Consider the following 17,061-nt stretch of genomic DNA (forward strand, 5'->3'; position numbering starts at 1 on the left):
TTGGTCAGGATTTGCTTGTGGCAACTATTTGAATAAAGTTGTGTTTGAATAAAATGGTGTCGCCACAGGAAGAATGGCTGGTTGATGCTGCTCACCGTCGGGGTGACTCTCTTAAAGTGTCTCCTTATCCCTGCTTCATAGAAGTCTTTATCTTTATTAGTATATTGTTAAGGATATTAGCAAGGTTTTACCTGTAAAATTGGGGGCAGGGGTTTTAATTACAATGGCGCCACAGTTAGCATAGCTGTTACAGTACCAGCAACTGGGGTTCAAATTTAAATTTTATTTTCTATTTTGCGGGATTTACTTGATTAAAGTGAACTTTACGTACTATATGTAATTGTTAAATTGTTTGGATCACTTTTTTTGGGGCCAAAAATGTCAAACTTTTGACCTCAGTAAGTACCTGCCCCGTTCAAGGCACCGGGAACTCGGATGGCCGGGACCGGGTGGTAAGTCCGCGGCCAGGGCATCAGTGGGGGGGGGGGAGGCCGGAGCCACGGGAGGCCAGGGCGTGGTGAGTTCGAATTCCGTGGGTGGCAGGGAGGGGGATCTGCCGTTGGGACCTCAGATGGGGAGTGGTTGGGGTGGGGTCAGGAGCTCGGCTGGGCTCATGGCCAAAAAATAAGGGGGGGAGGAGGGCGACTACTACACAACTGTTTGGGCCAATTATGGGAAGGGGGGGGGTGGTTGGAATGACTATTACACAGAATCAACAATTACATGAGTATATACGGTCATTAAGAATCTGTATATTTTTCCAAATTATTTTGCATTTTGCACCATCTTTTGTGTTTTAAACTGTTTATTCCTAATGCCAGTGTATTTGCATACACACACACACATGAAGACATACAGACACACAAATTCTCTTTGAGCATTACGATTAATGATGGCCAGCCAATTTGAAATGTTCAAATAGCTAATTTTGTTGATTAATCTTCCAGCGCATAAATTTATCTTCCGCTGATGATTAATTAGATGATAACCCAATACATCAATGCACAAAATAAAATCTATTATAGGAGCAGTGTGAATCAAGGGAGGTATTGTCGGCATTCAGAGAACTTAACGTTTGATTTAAATCCAATTCTTCTCATGACCAGAACCTGATGTTAGTGAATCTGTCCATCCTCTCTGAAGCCTTGAAAAACATGGGTGTTATCAGCATTCTGCAATTGGAAATCAGTTTCTCCCCCCTCCCCCCTCAAAGCATCCATGAAAACAGCAATGATTATTTCTGGATTGCCACACCCCACTCCTTAAAGCAGAGCCTGCCTTCTTTTGCATCTCAGCAATGCAAGATGTATAATTGTACCCCTTGCATTTGGGACATTGCCCGAATCACCTGGTTTTACTCACGCAACGCTGGGCAGCTACATCAATTAACCTCCCTTCACTGTGTCGCCTCGCCCTAACAATCCTTGTAATTAAAAGATGAAATTTAATTGGTTTGAAACCACCAAGCCAGTGAGGGAAACAAATAGGTCAATTGTGACAAAGGAGCAGAGTCTCGAGAAATTGGACCAAGCCGCTCAGGAGTAAAGTGAAACGCAAAAAAAAAGATTTGCAGAAGCTAAGATTGCAGTCAAAATACTGGCAGCAAGGAGCGCAGATGGGGAGCAGTGAGAGAGGCTCGGTTCACTGTAATAGCGGGGATCTCTTAGTGGCCACCCATTTCAAATCCCCACCCCATTCCCTTGTTGTCCCTGGTCTCATGCACTGCCGGACTGAGACCTCCTGCAAATTGGAAGAACAGCACCCAATACCTCATCTTCCATCGGGGCACCCTCCAACCACATAGCATTAATATCAGCTTCTCCAGTTTCCATTGGAACACCACCACCCCTCGCCCTCATCTTCTTTCTCCTGTCTCCTGTCCCCCAGCTCTGTCTGTCTGTCTCTCTCTCTCTTCCTTTTCCCCTCTGTCTCCTTTCACAGAGCCAAAATCAATTCTCACCTTTCCTCTTATCATATCCAATTAACACCTTTTGTCTGTTGGTCTGGGCTCTGTGATAATACAGATTCTATTACCAATGTGGATATGTACAGATGGTAGTGTAGGATGACTGTGATTGGCTGAGAGTTTAGCCACACCTACTGGCAGGTATTAAAGGATTTCTCCTAGCCAGGCCAGGTCATTCTGGACTGGACGACCTACATGTGATATGCTCCAGTCTTTTAGTTAATAAAAGTCTTGGTTTGGATCAACAAGTCTTTGGTTCTTTCGACGCACTCTACAGGTTCCTCTGTTTCCAATTCTTCCCCTTTCTTTCCTCAGACGTTTTTCTTCAGTCGATCAAACCTTGAGGAAGGGCCAAGGCCCAAAACCTCGTTAATATATCTTTGCCTCCCATGGACGGTGCAAGACCGACTGAGTTCCTCCAGCATTTCTGTGTTTTGACCATCAGGAGTTAAATTTAGAAACATTTCTACAAGTGAGGGTTGGTGGGAATTTTGAACATTTTTTGGGAAAAAGCAATTGACTGCAGGGGAGAAAAAAAACCTAAATGTGCCAGGAAGAGTGAGTGATAAACCATGATTTAATGACAATTTAAAACAATTAATGCTAATAATCCTGGAGAAATTAACTGCAGATAATGCCAACATATGACATAGTTCTGACTGCAGAGATAACAGGTGCAGTAATAATTCTCTGATGCTGAGTTAGTCCCAGTCATATAGAACTGCTGTTCATGAATAGAGAGTGGCATAAAATAAAGAAGAATATTAGGTGGGCATCACTTTACAAGGACATACTGGAAGAGCTGGGAGCGCGAGAAAAGATATACCGACGAGCAGTAAAAGATCTCTCCAGAGTTGCTGAAGAAGGGTAGTTAGTAGCTCTGGGTGAAGAGAAAGGATTCCACCTGGGCCCCCCAAGTGAGTAAATGGCATCTAGGGGGTGAGCCTGGGATGCCAGGATTCACTTCTGAACTCCTCCAGAGGTGTCGTGGGTTCATCAGCCCACTTGATAAGCCAGAAGATGCCATCACTCGCTTGGCTACCCCGCAAGTTTCAGGAGTGAAGTAAGGGATAGTAACATCTAGTTCAGTGGCACTCAACCTTTTTCTTTCCACTCACATACCACTTTAAGTATTCCCTATGCCATCTGTGATTAGTAAGGGATTGCTTAAGGTGGGATGTGGGTGGAAAGAAAAAGGTTGAAAACCATTGCTTTAATCGTACCTCATTGACTCGTTATGTGCACGGTTTCAGAACTCCAAAGGAAATGGGCCAATGACAATTTTTCTCAAGCAAAAGATTTCAGTAACAATTGTGTCTAGAGCAGTGGTTCTCAACCTTCCCTTCCCACCCACACCCCACCTGAAGCAATCTCATGGCATAGAGAATTAAGAGTGGGATGTGACTGGAAAAAAAATGTTGAGAACCACTGTTTTAATGGGTAAAAGGTGGTGGAGTCACACAAGATGTCGTAGTGGCATGGTTAGTCTAGTGGTTTGCGCTACACTATTACGGCGCCAGTGACACAGATGCAAATCCGTGGCTGACTCTACGGAGCTTGTATCTTCTCCCTGTGACCTGCATGACTTTTTTCCGGGCATTCTGGCTTCCTCCCAACCTTCAAAAACTTATGAAATTTGTAGGTTAACTGGTGTATTTGGGGGCATGGTATTGTGGAGGGCCTATTATCATGCTGAACGTCTAAAAAATATAATGTAAAGGGTAAGGAACAGGTGATAAAATAGGTAGAGGGCAGGGAATCCTATGTGGCACAGTAGTTCAATCCTGACTCCCCCCTTGAGGAAATTATATGTCCTTTCTTCCAAGTGATCCACTTCTTCCCCCCACCCGTCCCAAGGTCATCAAGCTTGGCCGGTCGATTTCTCATTGCACTTTGCCCCTGGAGTGCTGATAGGTGACACAAGCTGGGAGGAGTTGAATGCACGGTGATGCAGAATAAATGAAAAGGAAAAAAAATATCTTATGTTCAGGTCAACCCATTTTGACGTTGTATGGCTCCATTACGCCACATGAGGAGAAGTCTGGGAGGGGAAATAGTAAAGGATGTTTGTTTACATGATGGGAGATGTTAGATTGCAGTGAAACCTTGATGTTAGATCAGGAGATGCAAAAAAAATGGATGTGCATTTTGGCTTTCATAGATGTGAAGAATTCTCGCAATTAAATAGTGAGTCCACACCTGGAGGATGTAGAGCAGTGGTTCTCAACCTTTTTCTTTCCACTCACATCCCACTTTAAGTAACCCCCTTGCCATCAGTGCTCAGTGATTATTAAAGGATTACTTAAGGTGTTGTGTGAGTAGGAAGGGAAGGTTGAGAATCACTGCTCTTGACCCAACTATTACTGAAATATTTTGCTTGAGAAAAATTGTCATTGGCCCATTTCCTCTGGAGTTCTGAAACCGTGCACATAACGAGTCTATTAAGTACGATTAAAACAATGGTTTTCAAACTTTTTCTTTCCACTCACATCCCACCTTAAGCAATCCCTTACAAATCACAGAGCACCGATGGCATAGGGAATACTTAAAGTGGGACGTGAGTGAAAAGAAAAAGGTTGAGAACCACTGATGCAGAGAGTTATGGTCTCTTTATATCAGGAAATGAACCTACCAGGGATAATGAACACTGCAGATTCTGGATTTATTGCTGAGGTGAAGTGAACATCCTATCAGATTCCAATTACATATTCCCCACAATTTTGAAAAATTGTCTAATTGAAATTTGCAACTTTCTGCAGTAATTTGAAAGATTAGGTACTAAGAAAATCTTCTTGATTGTCAGAGAGGGTACAACAATCTGAGCCCAACATACTAACGTCATTGTGAAGAAAGCACATCTACACCTCTACTTCCTCAGGAGTTCGCGGAGGTTTGGTATGAAATCTGAATCCCTGGAAAAAGTCAAAAGATATGTGGTGGAAAATGTGCTGACCGCTGCATCATGGTCTGGTATGGGGACACCAATACCCCTGAGTGTAAATCCCTGCAAAAGGTAGTGAACACAGCCCAGGGCATCACAGGAAAAGCCCTCCCGACTATCAAGATCATCTATAGGGAAAGCAGCAGCAATCATCAAAGATCCACACCATCCAGCCCACGCTCTGTTCCCACTGCCACCATCTGCCACAAGACTCACACCACCAGGTTCAGGAACATCTGCTACCCCTCCACAGTCAGACTCCTCAACATAAACTCAATCATTTTTAAGGAGTTTTACTTTTGCACTTTATTGATTTTTTTCTCTGGGTATTGTACAGTCAGTTTGTTTAGATTTCTTTATTTGTTTACATGTGTACGTTGAGTAAAATGTTTTTGGAATACCAATAAGTGTTGATTCTCTCTGGCCTGCAGATAAAAGGATCTCAGGGTTGTATGTGATGTAAGCTGATGATAAATCTGAAATCTAATCTCAGAGAAAAGTGATTATATCAGGAGGAAATTCTTTATTCGGAGGTTCGGAATTTTTTTTTAATCCTCTACCTCAGTCGTCTGAGTCCATTTGTTACTGAATACCAACAATTTTTCGAATCTAAGGATATCAGATCAGCAAGGTATTGAATAGTGTAACAGACTCAGACGACCACACGGGGTACCCCTCCATTAACTTACATTCATAAGTCAACCCCATTTCACTCCCCACCTGCAGTATTGAGAGGGTTAAGGGAGAGCTGCTACTCCCTGTGGAACCTTATCTCAATACATTCCCAATTTAGGGAGTGTGAAGGGAGTACATAACTTGATGTTACTGTTAATGGAAAGTCAAGTCAAGTCAACTCAAGTTTATTTCTTCTTTGGCTTGGCTTCGCGGATGAAGATTTATGGAGGGGTGTCCACGTCTGCTGCAGGCTCGTTGGTGACTGACAAGTCAGATGCGGGACAGGCAGGCACAGTTGCAGCGGTTGCAAGGGAAAATTGGTTGGTTGGGGTTGGGTGTTGGGTTTTTCCTCCTTTGTCTTTTGTCAGTGAGGTGGGCTCTGCGGTCTTCTTCAAAGGAGGTTGCTGCCCACCGAACTGTGAGGCGCCAAGATGCACGGTTGGAGGCGAGATCAGCCCACTGGCGGGGTTCAATGTGGCAGGCACCAAGAGATTTCTTTAAGGAGTCCTTGTACCTCTTCTTTGGTGCACCTCTGTCTTGGTGGCCAGTGGAGAGCTCGCCATAGAACACGATCTTGGGAAGGCGATGGTCCTCCATTCTGGAGACGTGACCCACCCAGTGCAGTTGGGTCTTCAGCAGCATGGATTTGATGCTTGCGGACTCTGCCAGCTCGAGTACTTCGATGTTGATGATGAAGTCATTCCAATGAATGTTGAGGATGGAGCGGAGAGAGCGCTGATGGCAGCGTTCTAGGAGCCGTAGGTGATGCCGGTAGAGGACCCATAATTCGGAGCCGAACAGGAGTGTGGGTATGACAACGGCTCTGTACACGCTGATCTTTGTGTGTTTCTTCAGGTGGTTGTTTTTCCAGACTCTTTTGTGTAGTCTTCCAAAGGTGCTATTTGCCATGGCGAGTCTGTTGTCTATCTCTTTGTCGATCCTTGCATCAGATGAAATGGTGCAGCCGAGGTAGGTAAACTGGTTGACCGTTTTGAGTTCTGTGTGCCCAATGGAGATGTGGGGGGGCTGGTAGTCATGGTGGGGAGCTGGCTGATGGAGGACCTCAGTTTATCATCTAAATGCACAAAAGCAACCTGACGAAACAGCCTTTTCTGCTCCTCGGTGCAAAACATGTAGGCACACAACCAGACATCATACACACACATACATACATACAATAGATATGCAGGACAAATATACATTCATTCATCATTCATTCAGGAGTCTTGCCATGTGACGTGGGCGATCATTTCTCTCCACCCGTCATGATCTCTGACCCTCCGAACTGCAGTTGCTGCATCCCCTGTTCTCCATCAGTGAAGGCTCCAATTTTGAGCTGAGACCGTAGTCGATGTTGAGCTCATGAGGGAAAAATACTGAAGTGGTTTTCCATCGTCTTCTTCAGTTGCAGTGTCCATACTGGACGGGAAAACCCTGGCCATTGATCAGCAGATTCATCAGCCCAACGTTTTTAGTTTTACAACCAATTTGTAGAATCTGCTTGTAAAAACCACCCACTATCTGCAATCCACAGCTTCCTGTGACCCTGATTGGGAGGCCAAACAGGTCCGACACCGCGCTCAAGGGGTTACCTGTAGGCTATCGGACGGAAGGAGCGCCTTACACCTCCTTTTGTTGATCAATTGCGCAGCCCCGACACTGGAAAGTATTCGTATATACAAATTTTAAAGATTAATATTGCTTCTTAAATATGAGAGTCTCAGATGGTTAGAGTGAGCCATTCCTTTGGTCGTTCAGCAGTCTCACTGTCTGTGGGAAGAAGTTGTTCCTGAGCCTGGTGGTGCCAGCTCTGATACTCCCAACAATAGCCCCTGAGAGATGCTGTGTGCGGAGTGGAAGGGGTCCTCAATTATTTTGCGTGCCCTATTCAAACAAGGATCCCGGTAAATAATGTCAATGGATGGGGGTGGAGGGAGACTCCAGTGATCCTCTCTTCCACTCTGTGGATTGACCTCCGATTCATTTCTCCGCAGCCACCGCACCTCTCTGCGATGCAGCCGGCCAGGAAGCTCTTGATAGAGCTCATGTAGAAGTAGGACATTGCACTCTCCAGTATGTACACTGGCCAGTAGCCTTTCCTGCTTCAGTCTTCTCGGGAAGTGCAGTCACTGTTATACCTTCCTGACAAGTGAGGAGATGATGTGTCCAGGATAGGTCTCTCCTAAGTTAAGAGGACTCACAGGAACTTTGTGCTCTCCATTCAATCTTTTCAGCCAATCCCTTTTAGATCATCGTTGATTGATCCCTCTTGCCCAATGGAAATCAGTTTCAGTTTTGGAACGTTCAATTGATTCCATGCCCACACACCACCACCACCACCCCCCCTGCCACACCCCCCTGCTACCCCCCCCTCCCCCTGCCACCCACCCACAACAATTCCTCTCAAGAGGAGAAATCACTGTCATAAACTTTGTGTAGTTCCTGATGTCAAGACTTAACTGCAGTGCTCTGAATATTATAGCCGAGTCCCACATATTCTGGGTGCTTGCCAGAGGAGCTGGGGTTTTTTTCTCTCTGTCTATACTGTCAAGCCTTGATTATTTCTCCACTAATTAGACCATTTAAATCGCATTTTCCAAACCTATGAGAATCAAGCAATAACTGTCGATGCGATTGAACCATTTCCACTAGCACAATCCACAAAAATGCAGGACCAAAAAAAAACTGCTTCTCATTTTGCACGCAAGGGATTAATTCTATCGGTGCCCAGACATGGAATCTTATTCCCAGCAAAGCTTGTGGTCTGATTCTCAGAACTCAACGTGTTAAAATGCTTCACCACTTTCAGCTCTGCTTTCCTCATCTGTTCAGGCTGACGTCGAGGATTCTGCTGTCGGTGGGGGGGGGGTTGTCTGTGTGTGTGTGTGTGTGTGTGTGTGTGTGTGTGTGTGTTTGGTGAGAGAGAGGGAGCAAGAGAGAGAGAAGCGGTGAGAGAGAGTCACAGAGAGAGAGAGAGAGAGAGAGAGAGAGAGAAAGATGTAATAGATGTGATGTGTTTAGGGCTGGTTTGCATGGATGGTATAAAAGAAATCTCCAGGGCTGCCTTGATCTGACGAACTGTTGAGGTCGCTGAACACACTCCACTGTGTGAATGACCGAAAGCCTCACGGTGAGGCTGGGGGAATGAGGCAGGGTCAGGATGACAGTACCTCTGTTAAAAATCGGAGCCGTGCTCAGCACCATGGCGATGGTGACCAACTGGATGTCCCAGACCTTACCAACGCTGGTGGGTCTGAACGGCACAAAAATTAGTTCATCAGGGAACACGCAGAAAATAGTGAGTGAGCTATTACTGCTATCATGAAAACCTTGAATATTTATTTTAAAGTTTATTGCATGCTGGACTTTTGAAATGTTAAAAACCATCTGCGCTCGTAACAAGTGTAGGAATATTGGATTTTCAAGAATAATTTACATTTTTTGCTACATTCTTAATTTTCTTGTAAATCACGTTTTACTGGTTAAAGTTCAAATTGACAAGATTTATTGTATCAGAATTATCAAATGTTTATTGCATGTAATCAATTAATGCATACATACATATACATTTATATATGTAAATGTATGCATATGTATGTGTATATATATATATATATATATATATATTAATATTATAGATAGAGACATAGATAGATTATAGATACTTGAATGTATAGATAGATATATCAATGAGATTAAGAGATTACATTCTATGCTCAATTTATTGGATGATCTAGTGTTATTTGCAGCTTCCAGGAAGTGATATCCCTGGGTTTGGAGCTGATTGTGCGGAGAGCAGTCTGGTAAATCTCCTGAATAATGAAACACTGCTGGATTTGCTCTTCATTAGAATATCTTCATGGTTAACTTGAAATAAATGAACTTGGTTGAGGAGATGCAAAATAAGGCTTTACCCCTTCGAAGGGTAACAGGGAACACGTCAAATTTCGGCAATGGATTAACCTGTGGCAATTATATCAGTAGTTTCTCCCCTCTGTCTCTCTGTCTCTCTGTCTCTCTGTCTCTCTCTCTCTCTCTCTCTCTCTCTCTCTCTCCAATCCTTTTTTCATTCTTCTCTCTCTTTCATCTCTCTCTCTTTCTCTCCCCTTCACTCTCTCTCCCTTTGTCCCTCTCACCCTCTCTCTTTCACACTCTTTCCCTCCCTTTATTTGCACCTTACTTTCTCTCTTCCTTTTCTCCCTTTATTTCATTTTTTGTCCATTAAATCTGCTCCCCCAAAACATTTGGCCTGCACCTAATATTTTCCCTTCTTTCACTCCGCAATTCCATCTCTTCAGTATTTCCCCCATTTTCTATTTCACTCTCTCTTTCACATACCCACACCTCTCTCTTCTCTCTATCTTTCTCACCACTCTCTGTCTCTCTATTTCTCTCTTACTTCTGTCTCTCTCTCACCTCTATCTTTCTTCTCCATCTATTCACTCTCTCACTTTCTCTTCTCTCTGTTGCTCTCATTTTTTTCTTCTCTTTCTGTAACTCTCTCACTCACTCTTTCCCGCTCTCTCTCCCCCCTCGCTCTCCAAGACTTCTTCAATCCTCAATATTTCTTTCCCCTTGCTAATACCTCTTTTGTCTAATATTTATCTTTTATATCCCCAATTCCACACAACAAAACATTTAAAAAAAGATTGAAATGATTGTGAATCTATAGATCAACATGCAAGTGAAAAGAAATCAAATTATAATATTTAAAATGCAGTTTGTAAATCAAGATTGATTGGAAGAATTAGGCTTATGAGATTAAAATAATCACTCAACAGTTTGACAAAATTTCAACTGCTTTTAAGATAATGGATACTGCAGGAGTGGAGATTGATGCTTTGTTTTTTTTAAACTAAGGGCTTAAATCCAATTGTTATTTGCTTTACGAATCTAACCTTAAATTCACGATGTATTGATCTACAGAAATCTGAAGTACATGTATAGCCTTGGAAATGAGTGTAAGTTTCTCCTCTAGCATTTTGAGGTATATTCATCTGAATTTTCTTCGGTGTGAAACTGAATGGATCTGTTGAAATATAAGTATCTTGCCATGAAGATGAATGGAAAAATATTCCCATTCACTCCCTGCAGTATTGGTGTTTCTTAATCAGCCCCTGTATGTGGTGTGTGGCAACAACATATCTTTCACTTACTCTCTGTCACTCATTGGTCTGCTGTTCCTTTCATCTGTATTCACCTTTCCTGTTTCCACACACTCTCCCCGATTTTCTCTGGCGTCTTGTGTTTATTTCCCCCTCTCTCTCTCCTCTCTCTTTCTGTCTTTCTCCCCATCACTCTCTCTCTGTCTGTCTCTTCCCTCTCTCTGAACACACACACACCACACACACACACACACACACACACACACACACACACACACACACACACACACACACACACACACACACACACACACACACACACACACACACACACAACCCTGTGTCCGGGAATGATGCAGGGAAGAAAATATAACTTAAAAAACAAACTTGGAAAAAAATGTTATCTGCCTGCAAAATCACTTCACCAAAAGCAATTTCCTATGTGGTGTTTAGGAAATCTGATCAGGTAAAGTAATAATGTAAATAAATCTTCCAATCAGTAGGCCTGAGAGTTGGATTGATTCCTCCTTTAATATTAGTCAGTTGGAAAATGTTTAATTGATCCAAAGATAAAGGTAACACAATAGAAATCAATCACCCTTTGAGTGCGACATAAATTAATGTGATTTGTTTTTTGTCAGTTGTCAATTTTCTTCTTTATTACTCTGCTGTGAAACATGCTTGGCTCCATTCTGCTAACTCCTTGCTAAAAATATCCCATCTCACTCCAGCCCCAACCTTCATTCATCTGTACTACCAGTAAACAACAAGGGAGGGCAGACAGGCTCCCAGATCGTGTTGGAGGTTTGGATCTGGAGCTCGGGTGGCCGATGGTTTGGACAGGAGTCTGCGCAGCTGCAGAGAGTGCGGGAATGCTGGACGCGAATCCACGGACACTCCGTTTCCCCGTGTAGCATGACAGGGAGCACTTAAGACCAGAGAGAGAACAACACACTTTTATTCAGTAAGAAAGGCACACACATGGTCTGTGGACTGAACCGGGGTTTTTGGTCCAGGGTTTATATCGGTATACGTGGGGGGTGGAGTCAAGGGAAGAACCAGTCCTTAGAGGATCGCACCAGTAGTGAATTCCCAGTTCACTACACTCTGAAATGACTCTTTTTTATTTTTTTTACATAGAATTTACGTTTTCTTTTTGTTCAAAATTTTTTCCTACCTTTCAGAGTGGCCGTTCACCAAAACTCAAAATCTCCATTTCCTTATGTGGGTTTACACTGAACTGCGGTAAGTAAAGAGGCGGGACTTGCAAATCTGTGCTGTTCATTAGCCCGTTGTTTCCAGAAGGCCTGCAGTTAACTTTAGACTTTGGGGTCCAGGAGGTAAAATTTCGGAATGAGAATGAGTCCCTTATTCCTGCTCCGATCTTTTTACACAGACTGTGTTCAGGAAATAATTTCCCGGAACGAAGCAGCTGTGTAAAAAAAAAAAAAAAAAATTTCTCTCTCCTACTGTTAGGAGACCCATAGCAACTCCTTGTTTACCTTACAGCAGACAAATGTATATTACATTTTCAATGCATTATTATGTGGCAATAAAAGGAAATGTTCATATGCTCTATCAATAACACCAAAGACTGGGTGAAGGGAACGATAGGCTTTAATACACATTAGATTGTAGCTGGCCCAACTCCATGTGCTGAAATGGAGGATAGGGGAAGGGAAGTTGACATTTATGGCCAAGTCACAAGGAGAGGAGTCACTAGGGAGTGAGTCATCAGTGGGTGGGCCAGCCACTCATACACAACACAATATATACATATCACAACCCTAAACCTTGAATCTTGAACAGGGAGTAAGGCCACTCACTGAATCATGTTTTTTATCCACCTTTTGTTACCTCATTGATGCAAACTCTAGTCTAGTGGTTCTCAACCTCTTTCTTTCCACTCTCACCCCACTTTAAGTCATCCCTGTGCCATCGGTGCTCTGTGATTAGTAAGGGATTGCTTAAGGTGGTCAGTGAGTGGGAAGGGAAGGTTGAGAACCACTGCTCTAGACCCAATTGTTACTGAAATATTTTGCTTGAGAAAAATGGCCCATTTCCTCTGGAGTTATGAAACCATGCACATAACGAGTCCATGAGGTACAATTATAACAGTGGTTTACAAATGTTTTCTTTCCACTCACACGCCCCTTACTAATCACAGAGCACCTATGGCATAGGTGTATGTGAGTGGAAAAAAAAGGTTGAGAACCATGCCCTATCACATTCTTTCTCCCACAGGTAATGATCAGTTTGCTCCCAGTTCCAAGTCTTTATCCATGTGCTCTCCTTAGCTATATCCCACATGCAGGGCTGTTAGCAAGGGGGCTGGGTGGGGCATTTTCGGGCATTGCCTGCCCCCAAATGAGTCATTGTACCTCCTTCCCCCACTCGCAGCCACTAGTGTGGCTAATCTCCACGTGATATAAACAGCACCTTTGGGGGAGGGGGGGGTAAGTGTGACAGCAGCACATGGAAGAGGTTCATCATGACAAGTAGGCACCACCACAACCTCCCCTCCCCCCTCTGAATTTTAGAGCATCAATTTGCCTCCTCCCCCCCAATGCCCCCCTAATAGACGTTCTGAACGTCTGAAACCGACCCTGCCCATGTATTTGTTGGACCAACCTCCCTACAACAGCCAATCAGATTAAACAAAAACAGAAAATGATTCTTCTCCTCAGAATCCATCACTGGCTGCCTTCACCCCAACACGACGTCCATCCTACCCGATATGACTCGCCTTCCTCCACCTCAAATCTTTGCCCCTCTTGTTTCTCTCTCCCTTTATCTGGCATCCACCAATCAACTGCCTCTGTCCATCATCTTTCACCTCTCCCTGGTCCACTGACCCCACCCCCCGCCATCCCCCAATGGTCCAACACCTACCCTGCTCACCCTATCCTTAATCCACTCTCTCTCTCTCTCTCTCTCTCTCTCTCTCTCTCTCTCTCTCTCTCTCTTTCTCTCTTCATTCTCAGTCCTGATGAAGGGCCCTGGCCTGCAACGTTGGGACCGTCCTTGTTCTCTCAGTTGTGCTGCTCAATTGCTGGTTCCTCTTGAATCAGAATAAAAATTTATTGTCATGAACAAGTCAGGAAATTCGGTGTTTTGCAGTGCAAACATTCATATTATGAACCATCTTACAACATCATTATATAAAAATAAAAATAGATAGTGCATGAGAAGTCAGGCAGTGTCTTTGGTTCATTGATCATTCAGGAATCTGATGGCCGTGGGGAAGAAGCCGTCCTTGTGCTCGTCTTTAGGCTCCTGTACCTCCTTCCCAATAGCAGCAGAGTGAAGAGGGCACAGCCTGGGTGGTGGGGGTCCTTGAGGATAAAGGCTGCTTTTATTTAAGACATCGCTTCATGTCCTGGATGGAGTGAAGGCTGGTGCCTGTGATGTGGCAGGCTGAGTTAACGACCTTCTTGTCCTGAGAGTTGGCACCTCCATACCAGACAGTGATGTAACCAGCCATTATGCTCTCCATGGTACACCTGTGGAAGTTTTCAAGAGTTTTTGGTGACGTACCGGATCTGTTCAAGCACCTCACGAAGTAAAGCCGCTGGCGAGCCTTCTTTGTGATTACAGATCCTCGGAGATGTTGACACCCAGGAATTTGAAGTTCGAGAATGAGTAATATCTTTCTGCATTCAAACCAACTATTGCAAGCTTCTTGAACCTCCCCACTCTATCCTAACCATGAACTACTCCAGGACCACATAAAGATCTCGCTGTGCTATTAAATCTGAGTCTGCTAAATCTCCTGAATAAGGAAGCACTGCTGGATTTTCTCTCCATAAGAATATCTTCAATGTTAACTTGAAATAAATGAACTTGGTTGAGGAGATGCAAAATAACGCTTTGCCCCTTCAAAGGGTAACAGGGAACATATCAAATTTCGGCAATGGATTAACCTGTGGCAATTATATCAGTGGTTTCTGCGCTCTCCCTCTCACATCTCTCTATCTCTCACCTCTCTCCAATCTATTTTTCTCTCTCTAATTCTCTGGCATCTCTCATTCTCTTTTGCATTCTCTCCCTCCTCCCCTTCACCTCTCTTTCTCTCTCTCCTTTCTCTCTCACTGCTCTCCCTCCTCCCTTTTCTCATTCTCTCCTCTGTTTCATCTCTCTCTTTCATTCTCCCAAAGTCCAGATGAACAGGGTTTTCTCAATGAAAGCTTTGGGAATGCCGAAGCCCTTGCCCTCAGAAGGCAGAGTACAGCAGTGCTCCTGGATTGTGTGGAATTTTGAGACCCTGCTGACTTCTTGTGACACTGTCTGCAGTAATATGCTGAAGGATTGCCGTTAGATGCCATTTCAAGTCTGACTTGACACACCAGTCGAGCTCAATAGCTCATAGCTGCTTGCATGGATCAGAAGGCAAAGAAAATGGAAGCTTCTTCTGTTAATTATTTTCCTCTTATTTATTTCCCTGATTTTTATTTGCTTCTAATTAATATTTTAAAGTTCAATGTACAACACCACCATTCACACCTGGAAAAGCCTTGCTCAGGTTTGCCTTCTGTCGAAGGCTGCGAACAAGGTTTGGAGCCGTGCGCTCCCTCGGCCCAGATTTGCGAGGGGGCAGGCCTAGCCTCGACCCAGGTGACAGGGGACTCCGAACAGCAGGGTCCAGTGAGGTTCCCCCCCCACCCCTCCCCTCCTCCCACCACCCCGAGCATCTGCCCAAGAAGATTAGATCTAAATGAGAGGGCATGGCGAGGAGTTGGATGAACCATCCAAAAGATTTTGTCAGAATACCCCAAAGCTCATTACAACCAATGAGGGGCTTCCAAAATGATTGCCCCATTACACTGGACAACAGAGAATCTGCTTCCTGAACAATTTGAGGTGTATTTTGTGGATTTCGAGCTGTTGATCATGAAAATCACCTTAAAAATTCCTATCACGTACCGTTTTTTACATATAAACTAGATTTCTGATTTTCCTGTCATTTTTTAAGTCTACTGGATTCAAGATTAAATTTATTGTCATGTAGTAAAAGCAGTGTCACATTACACAAAATTGCCTTTTGCCTGCTGTAAGGCAGATAGATTCTTTATTGGCAGAAAATTGCCTGAAGTTCCTCTTAGTGTCAGAAAAAGAGACACGAATCTTAGCGGGGGGGCATTAGGGTAACTGGAAAGAGTGGGGGCATCACAGGTAGTAAAATTGCTATTGCATTTCCATAAAAGCCCTATTTAAAAAAATAAACTGGTGCAAACAAAGAAAAAGTGAGGTCGTGTCTGTGGTCCATTGTCCATTCTGAAGTCTGTGGGCGGTGGAGAGAGGAAGCTGTTTTTTGTACTGTTGGGTGCTCGCCGTCAGGCTCCCGTACCTCCCTTCCTGATGGCAGCCGTGTGAAGAATATTTCCCCCTTCCCTCTAGCCTTGACGGAGGATCCAGCCTTGAAACATTTATGTTTTTTAACGCAGCTGCTGTGTTCCAGGAAATTATTGCCATTTTCCCGGAACGCACGCTGTGTAAAAAGGTCGGAACGGGAATGAAGGTGGTATTTCAGTTCCGATATTTTACTACCTCGACCCCTAGTAAATTTCCCAGAATGCCTGCAATCTAACTGCAGGCGATCCATGAACAACGGGCTAATGAACAGCACGCATCGATGACGCGTGTTGCAAGTCCCGCCTCTTTAATCACCGCATTTCCAGTATGCTGTCTAAACCCATGTGAGGAAATGGAGATCTTGACTTTTGGTCATTCATTTGCAAATGACCAATGCCGACACGTCGGACATTCTTCAGACCGGTAAAATCACGCAAATTCTATCTAAAGCACATAAGTACTTGATCATCCCCACCTGTTGTTGCCGCCTGGCCTTCAGAGTTCTTCCACCAATTCTTCCCCTTCATTCCCTCTCTGCTGTTCCTCTTAATCAGGCTCTTTTGGGAGCAGGTCATATCTCTCATCGCTCTCTGGGCAACTCTCCCAAGTTTCCAGCCAGGTCCTCAAGTTTTAGATTCCTCCACTGCCTCAACTTCAATATCAAAAGCAATCACCTTTAATCACATGCTACACCTGGGCTAAACCCAATCCCCTGAAAAAGAAAGCAAGATAGTGCCTAAAGCAGGTCTGGATCGAATTAACCGTGTTTCCAGAGATGGCTTCGTTCCAAATCTAATTATTCTTGTTGAAGTTGGTCGAAACTTCTTTAAATTGAATGCAAGATGTAAAAATTACATTTTCTTGCCTGGAGAATCATTGATTGTTGAAATTGATATCAAGGACAATGGGCTTTTTTTCCCAGTCTACCTTCCAGAAGTATTCTAAAGGGGCTAGGAACTTCCTCCGTCTTCACGTAAACTGTTTCTGCAACTTCTGGAGGTGAATGTGAAATTGAATAAAGG

At 43.9% G+C, this 17,061-nt stretch overlaps 1 protein-coding gene across 1 annotated transcript in view; it reads left to right on the forward strand.

The window, feature by feature from the left end:
• The first annotated feature begins 8,514 nt into the window (after positions 1 to 8,514).
• Positions 8,515 to 17,061, forward strand: part of LOC138756440 (noelin-2-like) — a 101,476-nt gene continuing 92,929 nt past the window's right edge. Inside the window, exon 1 of the mRNA XM_069922932.1 lies at positions 8,515 to 8,880. Coding sequence (XP_069779033.1) covers positions 8,743 to 8,880 — 138 coding nt within the window. The 5' untranslated portion in view covers positions 8,515 to 8,742. The remainder of the gene's footprint in view (positions 8,881 to 17,061) is intronic.

The sequence above is a fragment of the Narcine bancroftii genome, chromosome 3 (assembly GCF_036971445.1).
Source record: "Narcine bancroftii isolate sNarBan1 chromosome 3, sNarBan1.hap1, whole genome shotgun sequence".
Taxonomy (NCBI): Eukaryota; Metazoa; Chordata; class Chondrichthyes; order Torpediniformes; family Narcinidae; genus Narcine; species Narcine bancroftii.